Source organism: Psammomys obesus, unplaced genomic scaffold (genome assembly GCF_907164565.1).
Source record: "Psammomys obesus unplaced genomic scaffold, mPsaObe1.curated_primary_1811, whole genome shotgun sequence".
Taxonomy (NCBI): Eukaryota; Metazoa; Chordata; class Mammalia; order Rodentia; family Muridae; genus Psammomys; species Psammomys obesus.
This window is the reverse complement of record NW_026596095.1, coordinates 11,120,460-11,134,236: the sequence shown is the minus strand read 5'-3', so window position 1 is coordinate 11,134,236 and position 13,777 is coordinate 11,120,460. Positions and strand designations below refer to the sequence as shown.

At 38.5% G+C, this 13,777-nt stretch overlaps 1 protein-coding gene across 1 annotated transcript in view; it reads right to left on the bottom strand.

Annotated features, from left to right (window-relative positions):
- Prss12 (serine protease 12) overlaps nucleotides 1–9,537 on the bottom strand; it is a 42,344-nt gene extending 32,807 nt beyond the window's left edge. The window contains exons 1-2 of the mRNA XM_055628067.1: nucleotides 9,519–9,537; nucleotides 6,711–6,861 (exon numbers count right to left, since the gene is read on the bottom strand). Of these exons, the coding sequence (XP_055484042.1) occupies nucleotides 6,711–6,861; nucleotides 9,519–9,537 (170 nt within the window). The remainder of the gene's footprint in view (nucleotides 1–6,710; nucleotides 6,862–9,518) is intronic.
- Nucleotides 9,538–13,777: the final 4,240 nt, after the last annotated feature.

Below are 13,777 nucleotides of genomic sequence, written 5' to 3'. Positions count from 1 at the left end.
CATCTCAAAAAGATTTAATTAAAATAAACGGGTCAGAGAAAACAATAACAAACTCGAGTGGGGGGAACAGTAGTCAGAAAAATATCACACAGCATTAACTTAAGTTTTCTAGTTAATGTTTGCATTATGACATCATATGTGTATGTTTATTCTCATATACATACATACACATACATAGATACAGTCCTTCAGCCAGGATCTCCTATGGACCTGCTGCTGGTTTTCATGGGAAGAACAAAGAAAGGTATGGCTTCTAAAGAGATCAGACAGTACTGAAGAAAGAGAACTCAAACTCATGTGCCAGGGCTTCAAAAAGTTTTCTAAATTCAGCAAGCTCTGCATGCTTTGTCCTTCCCTTATGGAAACAATTTTCACACCAGCCTGCCAGTTTTGTGCAGAAGCCTCAAGTATTCACTCATTTCGTGCCCTGACTACAGAGTAAGCTTATGGGAAATAGTGTTCCCATATAATGCACTGGCTTATTTTGCGTGAACCCACTTTACCTGGGTGACAGCAATGCCCAGGACACACACACTAGTTCATTCTGTGTCTGACCCTCATCCCGCCTGTTCTCTTCACTCATCAAAGTGCATGGACCTGTTATAGAAAAGGCCAAATAAACACCACCATCTGATTAACTCAAGACCCGAACTTGGCCAGCATTTGAAGTAGATAAGGTAGGTACGCCAGATAAGCATATACTCTTTAGGTTATAAAGGACTGGCTTTAAAACTGCACATACCAGTTTGTAACGCTTGTGACCTATGGCTACAGGAACACATTTTGGTTTTGGTTTGTTTGTTTGTTTGTTTGTTTGTTTGTTTTGAGACAGTTTCTCTGTTTAGCCTTGGCTGTCCTGGACTCGTTTTGTAGACCAGGCTGTCCTGGACTTGCTTTGTAGACCAGGCTGGCCTGAAACTCACAGAGATCTGCCTACCTCTGCCTCCCTGAGTGCTGAGTACAGGTGTGGACCACTACTCCCGGCTAGGAACTCATTTTTAGATCAGCATACTGGGTCAATCTGTAAGGCAGTCCTCCCTCCATCACCCATGTGCAATGACTCCTTAGCAGTTGCCCGGCCCTGGGCTAAGAACACTGTGGCATGTTTACTTATTTAATCTTCCCCTAAACTTGATGTTGCAACACCAACACTATGGGTAAGAAACCTGAGCCTCACAGTTAAATAGTGTTCCCAGCATCCCACCATGGCTATTAGCAGGCTCCGAACACCTAGTGCATCAGAGCCTTCTAGGACATTTTCAATTGAGGACACATGGTATGTCTAACATAGGCCAGCCAAAACATCATCACTATCGTCTTCTTTCTCTCCTTACTTCTCTGTTTATTTCAGGTCTATGTTTTTATTCTGCCATTTAACCGAGTATAGCATGAGTGAAAAAAAAATTCTCTATTGATGGGGTCAAGAGTCTAAAGACTGTTTCCCACTCACAGGACAGAATCAAGGACATGGCTACTAGCAGACATAACTTTCCCATCTGTTAACAAACTTACCTCTCTGGTCAGGCAATTCCATACATCTAAAAGTTTTCATTGTAAGTTTGGTATGATAGTTAAAAGGTTTTTTATTTTAATGGACAGGAAATAAAAAAGGTAAGGAAAAAAATTTAAAAAGCAACTTATATTAAAATAATTTTTATTCTACTTACTATAATTCTATAGGAGAATTTTATAGGAAAAAAACTAATTGAAAGAAGCATTTAAAATAATTAGATTTCTATGTAAACTATGGAACTTCAGCACAGTGAAATGTGATGTCATGCTAAGCTATGCTTTTAAAGCTTCCAAAAGCCAAGAGGAAATGCTTTTCTATTCACAGAATGGAAGTGGAAAATGGTTCCACCTGAATTTCACTGGGTACATATGCACCCACAGCTTACATAATCTGATAACGTCTGCCCATCTCCCCGTTTCCTCTTCGGCATCTCCACACACTGAGCTAATCAAATTGAAGTAGCTTAAGTACAATAATTCCTTTTGCATTGTAAAGAAAGCTTTACAGAGATGCTATTAAAATATGAGGGTCAAAATGACAGGCTCTCACAAGGAAATTGTAGCTAGCACTCCAGCGATGCATCATGCCATTTCCCTTTGGTAATTCGGCAAAGCAAGCAAAAGTGAGAGGAATTTTGCCTAAGAATAAAACATAAATAAAGCATGAAACAACTACACTGTCTGCTATCAACCACGGACCATTAAAAACTATTTCATCCAAAGATACTTAGCCTTTCAATGAGCAAACCAGAAGAAGGGCATTTGCAAAATATCATTTGGATACAAACTATGAGGGAACCATAAGTGAGGTGAAAGAAGGGCATGGGGATGACTCTCGGCTCAGCCCATCAGGGTGCCTACACCATGGAAAGCTCTGTGAGGCTGGGTTGCTTGTTGCATGGAGCTTTCGGGAGGACTTGGCTGACCTGTCACAGCATCATCAGCCTTCAGTGGTGAAACCAATAGTGAGAGGTCTTAGGTCATTAGGGGAAGACTGTGGGACATGGGGCTCTTCCCTCTTATTTTTTTCCTCACCTCCCAGCTCTGAGGTAAGGAGCTTGTTTTAATATGCTGTTCTGCCTCCTGACAGTCCCCAAAGCAAAAGGGGCTAACCAACTATAGAGTGAAGCCTCCAAAACTACTCCAATATTTGGGAGACTGAGGCAGGAGCGTTACAAGTTCAGGACTAACTCAGACTACAAAGTGTGTTCAAGGGTAACCCAGGTGAGTCAGTTTCTTTCTTAAAATAAAAAAGTTTTATAAAACAAGAGAGACAGAGATGCAGACAGAACTTATCGACAGGACACTTGAAGGTCAGGAGCCAGCCTCCAATCAAGAAAGCAAGCAATGAGCTAACCCGGAAGAAATGAAGATCTTATTTACTCTAGCTGTGTGTTCTACATTAGCATAGTCTTGCCAGCGAGTCTCCTCTCCAAGCATTAGACTATTTGTCAAGAAGGTCACTTTAGGAACTATGTTTAAAATGAACATACGTTTTGTCTTTCATGAAAGAATATTACACTGAACTATGAACTTTTATAAATACTTGATAACTCCAAGTATCCTTAACATTCTGTGTGCCATTTGAATTTAATATACATTTTTCTAAGTAACAAAATGTTGCTTTTCTGTACAGAAATATATGGATAGTACAATCTGCCTTGTGGTTTAGAGTAATGTTTGTTGTAAATACTAAAACCACAAGGGGAGTCCAAGAGATGCCCAAAACAATATAGGCTATTTCTATCGCCCTTGGTTGCCTCCCAGAACTTGAAGAAACCCTATTAATGAAGACACCACCCACTTGATAGAGGAAGTGGGGGAACTGAGCTGGAAATGACATAGAAGCCTCCTCCATGGGAACTAGCTCTCACAGCATCTGAAGGTGCTATGCAAGCTAACCATGGAGAAGAGCTCTCAATAGTCCTACCCAAATGGAAAGACTGCAGACAACAGCAATGAACAGCATGGCAAAATATCCCTAATGTTGCAATCAATAGTGGTGCTTATTTCTTGGGCGTAACCAAGAATCATCTAATTGGACTTAAGGCCCACACAATAGAAGAGACTTCTAGTCTGATAATGTAGCTTTAGCCAATTACGCATGACTTGTAAGGTCATGGACCCTAGCGGAAAACCTATTATTGCCACCTTTCTAAACCATATAATTGCTAACTGAATTCTCATTTCTTGCCCATAGATAAGTGTAGCTCTGACTCCCTCATCAATGACGCTTCTCTTTACAGCAGATAGAGATAATTACAGAAATCCACAACTTGAAGAATGAAATCCACAACTGGAACAACAGACTATGGGGGGCCCAATCTCAACTGATTCATCTGCAGCAAAACTCCTATACCTAAGGCTCAGGGAACATCACAGAAGAGGGAGAAAAAAGATTTTAAGAGCCAGAGGACCAGGATGTCTGCTATAAGATCTTGTTTTCTAGGTAGGGAAGCTATACCCATGAAATCTCAACAATACGGTTGCCTGAATAAGACTGATGCAATGATCAAGAGGAGTTAGACTGGTGAATAAAGGATGCGAAAGCAATATAAATAGTGTACCCATGTATTAAAGTCTCAAAAATTAAAAATTTTAATTAATAAAAACTCAGCATGATGCCAGGGAGTGACGGTGCATGCCTAGTCCCAGCACTCAAGAGGCAGAGGCAGGCAGATCTCTGAGTTTGAGGCCAGCCTGGTGTACAGAGTAGACAAGTCTACACAAAGAAACCCTAATTCAGAAAAAAAAAAAAAAAAAAAAAAACCTCAACATGTTATAGGTATAATCTTTAAAATACTGTCTTGGGTAAAGGCATAGATTTCTTCAGAGTCAAAAATCACTTAGCACATCCCGAGCACAAGTGATTGACAGCTCAGTAAATACGGATTAAGCACATTAGAGTCTTTTGAAAATACAGAATCCAGAGATACCTACCTTTAAGTAAATAGAAAGTCTGAGTAAAGAAATTGTGTCTGATAGTCTCAGCCCCAATGCTCAACTTACTTTTAATGTTCAACATCTTTTAAATATAACACTCCCTAGTTAGACTGATCCGGACAGTTAATGTATCTTGTATGGTTACTACACAGCTAAAAACTGTAAATTAGAAAACATGTTATGGGGGTGGGGACCTGTTAGTAAAAACTATTTCGAAACAACTCAAAGGTAGGACCTCTTTGAGAGGCAAATAGTCTCATGCTCTCTAACACCAATGGATGGAAACACGATAACATTGGCCTTGAAACTGAGACCTAGTTAAAGAAAAAACAAACAAACAATCTGGAAACTTCACAATTTGTTACAGTTTCATTAACAGAAACTGACTAGCCTTATATCTGACCTGCCTAAAGAAAACAATTAGAGTAGCCAAAGTACTGCTAGGGATTAAGGTCAAAGCCACTGTCTTGGGAATTTCTCATGCTTGTTCATTTCCCACACATGAACTAACCAGCAGTTAGATCCAGTTACATGGAGAAAGTGAAAATGTCACCTTAATGTTTAATTTTAATCTTGCCATTATGGGATAAAACAAAACAAAATTAGCCATTCTGTGACTGTGGCTCCTGGTGAAGAGCAAGACAATAACCCATCACCTGTGATGATGTGTAAGCAAAGTTCTAGCACTGAGCTAACCAAGCCATTGTGACTAATTTCCAATTTAAGAAATAAACCAAGTGACAGTAATTCAGAAAATGAGACATTCTCTAGTGTGTCCATTCAAGAAGTCTGAGCTATGAAAACAAAGGGACTGTCATAGGTTCTAAAACTTCAGGGACATAATATCCAGCTACACTTCCTTATCTTGGACTGAAGTCTCCTGTGGACAAACTTGAATCAAGGATGCTATGTGAGTGTGAGTGACAACAAACACTGAATATACGAGGACTTAGGCTAATTATGATAATGACAATTTGGTTATATTGGACAATGTTCTTATTTTTAAGAGATGAAAACTAAAGCTTTCAGAGATAGATTGTTAAACATTTTAAAATACTTCGATGTAAATATGGAGTTTTGAGGGGGGGGACTGTTATAAAACAATCTAGAGTAACTGACCCAAGATTACAAATCCTACCTCAGTATCAAAGAATGACATATGCCCTGAGAGACTCTCACCACAGGGGTGTTCAAAGAATCTCTTGTGTCTGTATGGAGGCATCACCTGTCAATAAGACGCTAACCTTTGGCTGAGGCAGGAAATAGAAGGGGTGACAACCAGCAGGCAGAAAGGATTCTGGGAGGGAGCCAGGCACAGGAGATTCAACTGGAAAGATGTGAAGGGAACAGACGAATAGTACCTGAACCCAGGTAAACAGCCACATGGCAGAATGTAAATTAGTTTAAATGCATTATATTAAGCTATGAGCTAGTCAGAGAAGAGCCTCACTATATGGCCTAGGTATTTGGGTATTTGTATATTATTTAATGAGCCTCATGTGTCGATACTCTGGGAGCTTGGGGTTGTTTCTTTTTTTTTTCTCTTTAAAAAAAAAAAAAAAAAAACACCTGCAACCTAGGAGGTCTTGCAAGTGCTAAGTAGGATAACTGAATTTAATGTAAAATATTAACCTTCAAAAGATCTCATATAATCCTAGGCAAATTTTTACCCTTGTTAACCAGTTTTGTTTTGTTTTGTTTTGTTTTGTTTTGTTTTTTAAATCATAGTATTCCAGAATCATCACAAACCTGAAAGGACACTGGATGTCAGCTTTCATCCTGATGCCCTCATTACACACTTCATTCCATTCCCTACATGGGAATCACTTCCTTTGTGCATGAGTAAACACAGTTTGTTCTGAGACCATAACTAACAAAAAAAAGGAAGAAATCTTCTAAGGTTTAGATAATCTTCAGAAAGTTAAATTTAAAGCTAACAATCAGTGTGTCATCCAATGACAGGGGAAAAAAATCACTGCAGTAGACAATGGCAGTAAACAATGAAGCCATGACCTAAGAGGCTACTAATGAAAGCAGTAAAATCCTTAGTTCAGACACAGGCAAGTAAGGCCTGTAGAATACATGTATGTACTCTTCAGGGAGCTTACAGACTGGCACAAAAAAAAAATTAATGGCCTTTTCTATTAGTTTAAAGAAATGTGCAATTTAAACATATGACACCCTCTTCGGTATATGGAAGAAACAGTAACAAATTTTAAGAAAATTAAATAAAACAAAAGCAGTGCAAAACAAACCTGAGACCCAGCTGCCTGCAGATGACTTCTGCATCTGCATCGTCCCACTGGTCATCACAGATGGTCCCCCACTGGCCAGCGTGGTAGAGTTCCACTCGACCTTCGTGCCCACTGTTCCCACCAGCAAGGCGAATGGCAGGCAACACTGGACCTGTGTGGCAAAAAAATTAAAGACAACTTCAAGGCATGATTTTGCATTTTGCCATCACAGTACATATATTTTATTTTCTTCCATTCTCAGAAATAATATTGACTAGGCCACACCAATGATATGAACATACAAATTTATACCTAATAGATATTATGGAAATCTTTACCAATTAAAATACTCCAAATTGAATTATATTTATGGAGAGCTCCTTGGAGAATATAGTCCTAATTCTTTTTTTCTTAAACTCCAGAAACAAGAAAGGACGCATGAATAACTTCCAATCACTTGAGACTCCATCAGTTTTCATCAGATTATGATGGAGTCATTAATTTTTTTTTATTTTCAGCAAAATAAACATTCTCTATGTATAGTTATTAACTATAATTTTCATGTATATAACATACTTTAATCAAGGTAAAATTATTTTTACATTTGGAGAGATCAATGCAATTTTCCATCTACTTCCCTGTAATGACATTATAGATTAAACCTCCAATTCACTTGGGTGCAGCTCAGTTCATTTTCCCCTCCTGTGTTAAAGACCCCCACAGGTGGTCACATTCCCATTGTATTGGTGCCTTGTAAATCTCTAAAACCTTCTGTCACCATTCCTGGCCCATTTACTTGACTCTGACCACATGTCCCCTGCCTCTGCCCCTTAAAAAGAGAATCCCTTGTTAGTTCCAACCTCAGAATCCTTAGTCTCGCTGTGCTTTATGCTTACAAGCACCCCCTGTTTCTCTCTATCAGGTTGTCGACTATCAGCATCTTTTCCCCGAAGGAGGCCTTATCTGACTACTTAAGCTAAATCAACATCCAAGCCATTTCTGGGTGCAAGCTATAATCTTAGCGCTTAGGAGATAGAAATAGAAGGACTGACACAAGCTGAAACCAGCCTGCACTAGATAGCAAGTTCTAGACCAACCAATGTTACAACAGAGAGAGACTCGGCCTCAAAGTAACAACAATAAAAATGAGTAAATAAAACATAAAATGGAAAACAAAACAAAACAAAACAAAACATAAAATGGAGCTCTGAGGCATGTCCTGCTCCACTGGCTAATTTTGCTTCTCTTGGAATTTTGTGTTTCTTTAGCATCATCATCTATTGTTTGCATGTCAGGTGCCACTCCCCTCTGTTTACTCCTAAACCTGATAAACAGAAGGCATGCAATAGGTACTATTTGGCTGACTGGGTCAGCAAATGATATCCAACCTAGAAGAGATATTTCAAACAAGGGAGAGTATTTCACCAGGGTCGAGTTTTCAGTTGTGTTTACAAATAGATATAAGATATCTACAGGATGCACAGGGTGCCGTGGGAGGAAGTTTTTGAGAGCAAAAGAGCTAGAAGCCATAAAGTGCAGAAAGCTGAAGGTTTGGCCCAGGTTGAGGAAAGTGAAAGAAAAGACAGCTCCACCCTTGGTACCTGGAAACAAATTCCATCAGCTGAGGGTAACTCAAGAGTTTAACTGCACTGAGCCTAAGGTCAATGGTTAGATGATGCATCTCTGACCCTCTGTCCACTGTGAGGCTCACTAATGTAGAGTCTGAAGGCTCTGAAGCCTCAGCATACTACTTAACATCCACAGAAACATCTCTCTGACTGAGCAATTAATTCTTAGTAGGGTTTGAACATACAAAATCAGATCTTCCTCTAGATACCTATATTATGACAGCATAGAAAGGAAAGAATTTTATGACAGGTATAGGTGAACAGAGAAGAGCTCAGTTAAATGTACATGGAACTATCACAAGCAAATAAATCTATTTCTTTGTATACTAAGCAATAACTAATAAGTAAAAATAGAAATGGTAAAACTGAGTAAGGCAAAAGGTGTAATTTATAGGAATAACAAAAGAAAAGGGAAAACAGACAACATCAAGATTTAATGGGCATCTCACCCTCCGGAGAAAGGATCACAGATATCAGACCACACCTACACCATTCCCTGCCATGGCTCTTCCTCACAATTCATAGCAATTGCTCTAAATTGGCTCTTAAGGTATCTTGTAATGGAAGCTTTGCTTGTTTGTGTTTTGTTTTGGTTTTTGTTTTGTTTTTTTAATCACCTTCTCCACTTTTCCCAGGACCTATACTCAAACACTCCTATGGACTGGGAACTAGCATTTCAGGTCCTAGGATACATGGTCATGATGTTATCACCAAATAAAATGTAAAAATCAGTATATTGTGTATTAATTAGCTTCGGATTGTGGTTACATACTTAAATATATTGTAGTCTTCTCCAAAGCCCATACTCTATCTTACGTGTTTTCTCCTCAACTTATGTTCACATTCACAGATGTAGATTTTCATACCTGAGACAGACTAAGTCAGAATGAGCCTTTACTCAAGCTAACAACTAACTTGAGGGAATATGTATCTACAACCCAAAGAAAATTGCTAATATTATGATTATAACCCATTCTGATGGTTTAAATGTGAAATATTTGTCATAGGCTTAGGTGTTTTGAACACTTGATCCACAGTAACTACAGGTGTTTAGAAAGCCTCACTGCAAAGGAAGTGGGTGGCTGGAGCGAGAATTAAGGTCTTGTAGCCCCACCCTGCTTCCTGTTCACTGTCCTTTTTCCTGAGTATGAATGGAGAGTGGCCAGCTAGCCTCTTTCTCCCGTGGTTATGCCTTCCCTACCTGCTGCCATGTCTTTCATGCCGTGATACGCCGTGCCCGTTTGAAACTCTGAGCCAAAATAACCCTTTCTCCCTTAAGTCACACTTGTCAGGGTATTTATCACAATGATGAGAAAGTAATTTAGGACAATTATACATTAGGAATGCATTCTGTCCCAGTTGCAATATTTTATATTTGGTATCAAGAAGATCTTGCACCTTCCATGATTTGCTGTTGCCAAAATAAGTGTTTCATATGCATAGTATTTCTGTAACCAAGTTTTATTTTTTAAAAAATGATAAAATTAGATACTATTTAAAAGCTAACCAAAATTCAGAGTTAGATGTATTCATATTCAACAGTATTTAATTAAATTGTTGAATATCATTTGGACTTATTTCTGTATTTAAACACTTATGGAAATGATTTAACTAAGGCACATTTATCATCTAGAACCATATTTAAACCAGAGTGAAACTAGAAGAAGGAGTTTTCATGATTGGGAAAAGCTACACATGATAACAGCTGCCACCTTCTAGGGTCACATCCCACTCGCCAGATGTCTGTTTCACAAAACACTGTTTTTAAATCTCCTTGACAACAAACTTCACTCCAGTAAATGGGAATATGGCCCAGGCCAGATAATGAAGTTTGTTTTGTTATTCTGTCTCCTCTGAAAATCCAAAGGCAGATGTTAGTTTTATCAAATGTAAGAAAAAAAAGTATTCAAAGGGTTTTTATAAATGGAAGAAACTAATACAGTTGGAGCTAAAAGGGAAAAAAAGAAAGCTCTAGAACACACATACAGGCACCACATACTTGAATATGTATAGGTCAAGGAAATCAAAGTATCAAATCAGAAACCTTTACAACTTTATATTTTTAGTTTTATTGTGTGTGCAGAACGTTTTGCTTGCATGTATGTATATGTGCACTGTGTGTATGCTTAGATCTGGAGCTCAAGAAGAAATCAGATTCCCTGGAATAACGGCTGTGAATGGTTGTTCACTAAGTGAGTGCTGGGAACCGAAACCCAGTCCTTCACAATACCAACAAGTCGGCTTGTTGCTATTGTTGAGTCATCTCTCCTGCCCTCAGAAACCTCTTACCATTGCTCTTAAATATTTGCTTGTAAGACACCACCGAAAAGAAAATGGGCAATTTGCAGATGTAAAATAGAAGTTCAGATATTTTTGTACTAGAAATCTGTTAACTGGCCAGGTGAGGCTTAGGTTGGGCTCTGGCTTTAGCTGAATGTCCCTCTGAGCTGCAAGTGTCTCCACACTCTGCCAACCAATGTGGAAAAGGAGAAGAAAAAGAGAAGATTTCTTCCAGCTCCAGTATTCTGTTAGAATTTTTAAACGAGTGCCTTTAAGACCTTGAAACTAATTTATAAAATAATAGCATGAAGATGGTATCTCCTTTTAGCTCATTAATATGCATCAATATTTTGTGCATAATATGCATAAAATAGATGGTTTATAATTTAAATATCCAACACTTAACTGGTTAACATGGCAATATGAATAATTGCCTGCATGCTACTGTACAGCATTCATTAATCAAGCGTTATATATATGAATTGTCTTCCCAGCCAGAAAGCTACATTGTCCTGCTTTTATTTAGATGACCTTGTGCTTTAAAGGGGGCAGCATCACAAAAGGATGATCTAGACAGTCATATTGGCTTCTCTGCTTGTTTGTGTTTGCTGGGTGATAGTTTATATCCTTTCTTTGATCCAAAGAAAGTATGGTCGATGGTAGATTAGCCATACTTCAGTGGCTGGTATCACATCCACGTGCACTTGGGCAGTGCTAACAGACTTTAGTGTGGTGTACACGCACACACAGAGGAAATGAAGTTTAGAGGAGGGCATACTGGGAAGAGAGGAGTCTAGGAGAAGTTGAAGGGAGAGAATGAGGGGTGTGTATGATTAAAGTTCAATGTATGACATTTTCAAGGAGTAATGTGTAGATGTAAAGACTGGGGACTGGACGGATGGCTACTCTTGCAGGAGACCTGATTTTGTGTGCATCACTCATATGGTGGCTCACAAACATCCTCAACTCCAGTCCCAGGAGATATGGAAACATTTAAGAAAAAAAATATATCATGGTTCACAATGAAACCACAAACAAACAAACAAACAAAACAATAATAAGGGAGGCAAAGTCTATAGTGTTGAATCCTGACCATTCAGACCATATATATGACAGGGCATTTTGAATTCTTCAGAAGGTCTCAGCTTTTAAATTTACACAGAGCAAGAGAAGTCCCTATCAAACCAACTAAAACATTTGACGCACAGAACATTTTAAAAGAAACACATCTGGAGTCAGTGAGACTTACCTGCTGCTAAACTGCCAAACTAATACACACTGTCCTCTGACTTTCACACACATCATCTGAGATACAAGCATAGACACTAAGTGTGTGCGCTAAATAAGTAATTAATTAAAGAAATGTGTCTGAGGGGTTCGAATAGTTCAAAATTGTTTTAAATCACAAATGTTCTACAGGTAGATATCATATTAATACCACAAACACCAGCAGTTTATGTCTTTTATTTAAAGTTTCCAGCCATTTGTTTCAATCAAATAATTCATTTATGTTGTTTGAAAATGCATTTAAATTGACATATTGTCTGTATTAACTACCACTACCACCAAATTCCTCAACAGAGCTAGAAGAATGTTCTAGGGACAAAAACAAACTACTGTTATATTTAAATATGTAAACAAAAAACAGGGAGACTTAATGCCTCCCCAGGAGAAATAGTCTTCCCCAGGGAAAAGCACAGCAATGGTTATCCAGTACCAAATGATCAGCTCTAAAAATCTACATATCAGCAATATACAGAGTGAGACTGTTGTTTTTATTTATTTGGGAATATGTATGTATATACATATATGAATGTAATGTATATACATATATGAACATAACAACAATTAATGAAGAAAGAGGCCACTAATTTGGAAGAGATAGAGAGGTATATGACAGGGTTGGAAAGGAGGAAAGGGAAGGAAGAAATGATCTAATTATATTATACTCTGGAAAAATAAAAAATAATTAAAAAAATTAGTGTGTAACAATACTATCTACAAGAAATGGTGTTTCATCGCCTAAATAACAGGGGTGTTTAGAGATGAGAAGCAGAAACCCCCAGTAACATCCAAAGGCAGTGGAAACGGTTTCCAAGCCAAGGTTCTGGTGTACCATACCTTCTCAGGTATGTGAACACACCATGAGTGCCAGGAGTCACTTAGCTCTATCTGTGATGTGACAATAAATGAGGTTTGCTCATCCAGTTTTCGCTTAAGGAAAATTCACACACAGTCAGAATTCTGAGGAGCCACTTTGTGTGTCATCCACAAATGAGCTCTCTGTCAGAGAGGTAGAGAACTTTGCTCTTCTTGTGCCTATTATCCAAGGATGCTTAAGTGGTGGCAATCTTAAACAATTTATAACTAATTTTAATTTGTGGATGGGAGAAGCTGTATCTAAGACCACTGAGAAGTTGCTGTGGCATGATCAATCACACCCTGAACTACTGTCCGGCACTGTCCCCTTGCCTCCAAACCTAAGCAAACATCACAATAAATTTACTAGGGGTTACAAGGCAGTAAACTAGCCAGGCAGATGCAAGACAGCCTCAGAGTTTCTGACCACAGAGAAGGGAAAACAGAACCTTTGTCAGGATTCTACAGCGGAGCGGACTTTGTCCTAAGGACCACACAAATTTGCAGTAGGGCTATAAATATGACGTGTGTATATGTACACACACATTTGTATAAATTTATAGCTACACTGTTATAAGCGGGAAAGGGAAAAAAGCTTAGCTCAGTCTAAGAAAAGGATAAAAAGCAGACCAAGCATAAAGTTCAAAGTGTTCCTACTATACATGCCAACAGCATCATTTCCCACATAAACTTTGAACTAAATTCTTTGCTTGGGAAGTACATTTCAATCACTGCAACACTGTGTGATCAAAAATGATCTGCCCCCTTCCCTCACACAGGCCTCCACCGTGCTACTTCTGAAACGTTTCTTGCAGTGGTAGCAAATTTCTCTGGGTCATATTCCAATAAATGGAAGCCTCCACTGCCCTCAAATATCACAAGGGCAAATTTGCAGAAAATGTTATCTTCTAAATATCTGTATTTTGAAATTTCACTACTCTGATCCCTTAAATTTTTCTATCTCAGGTAGAGGACTGAGGGCAACTGTGTCAGCCATTATAAATGTCTATGCCAACCCAGTCATGGATGTGTAAAACTGAG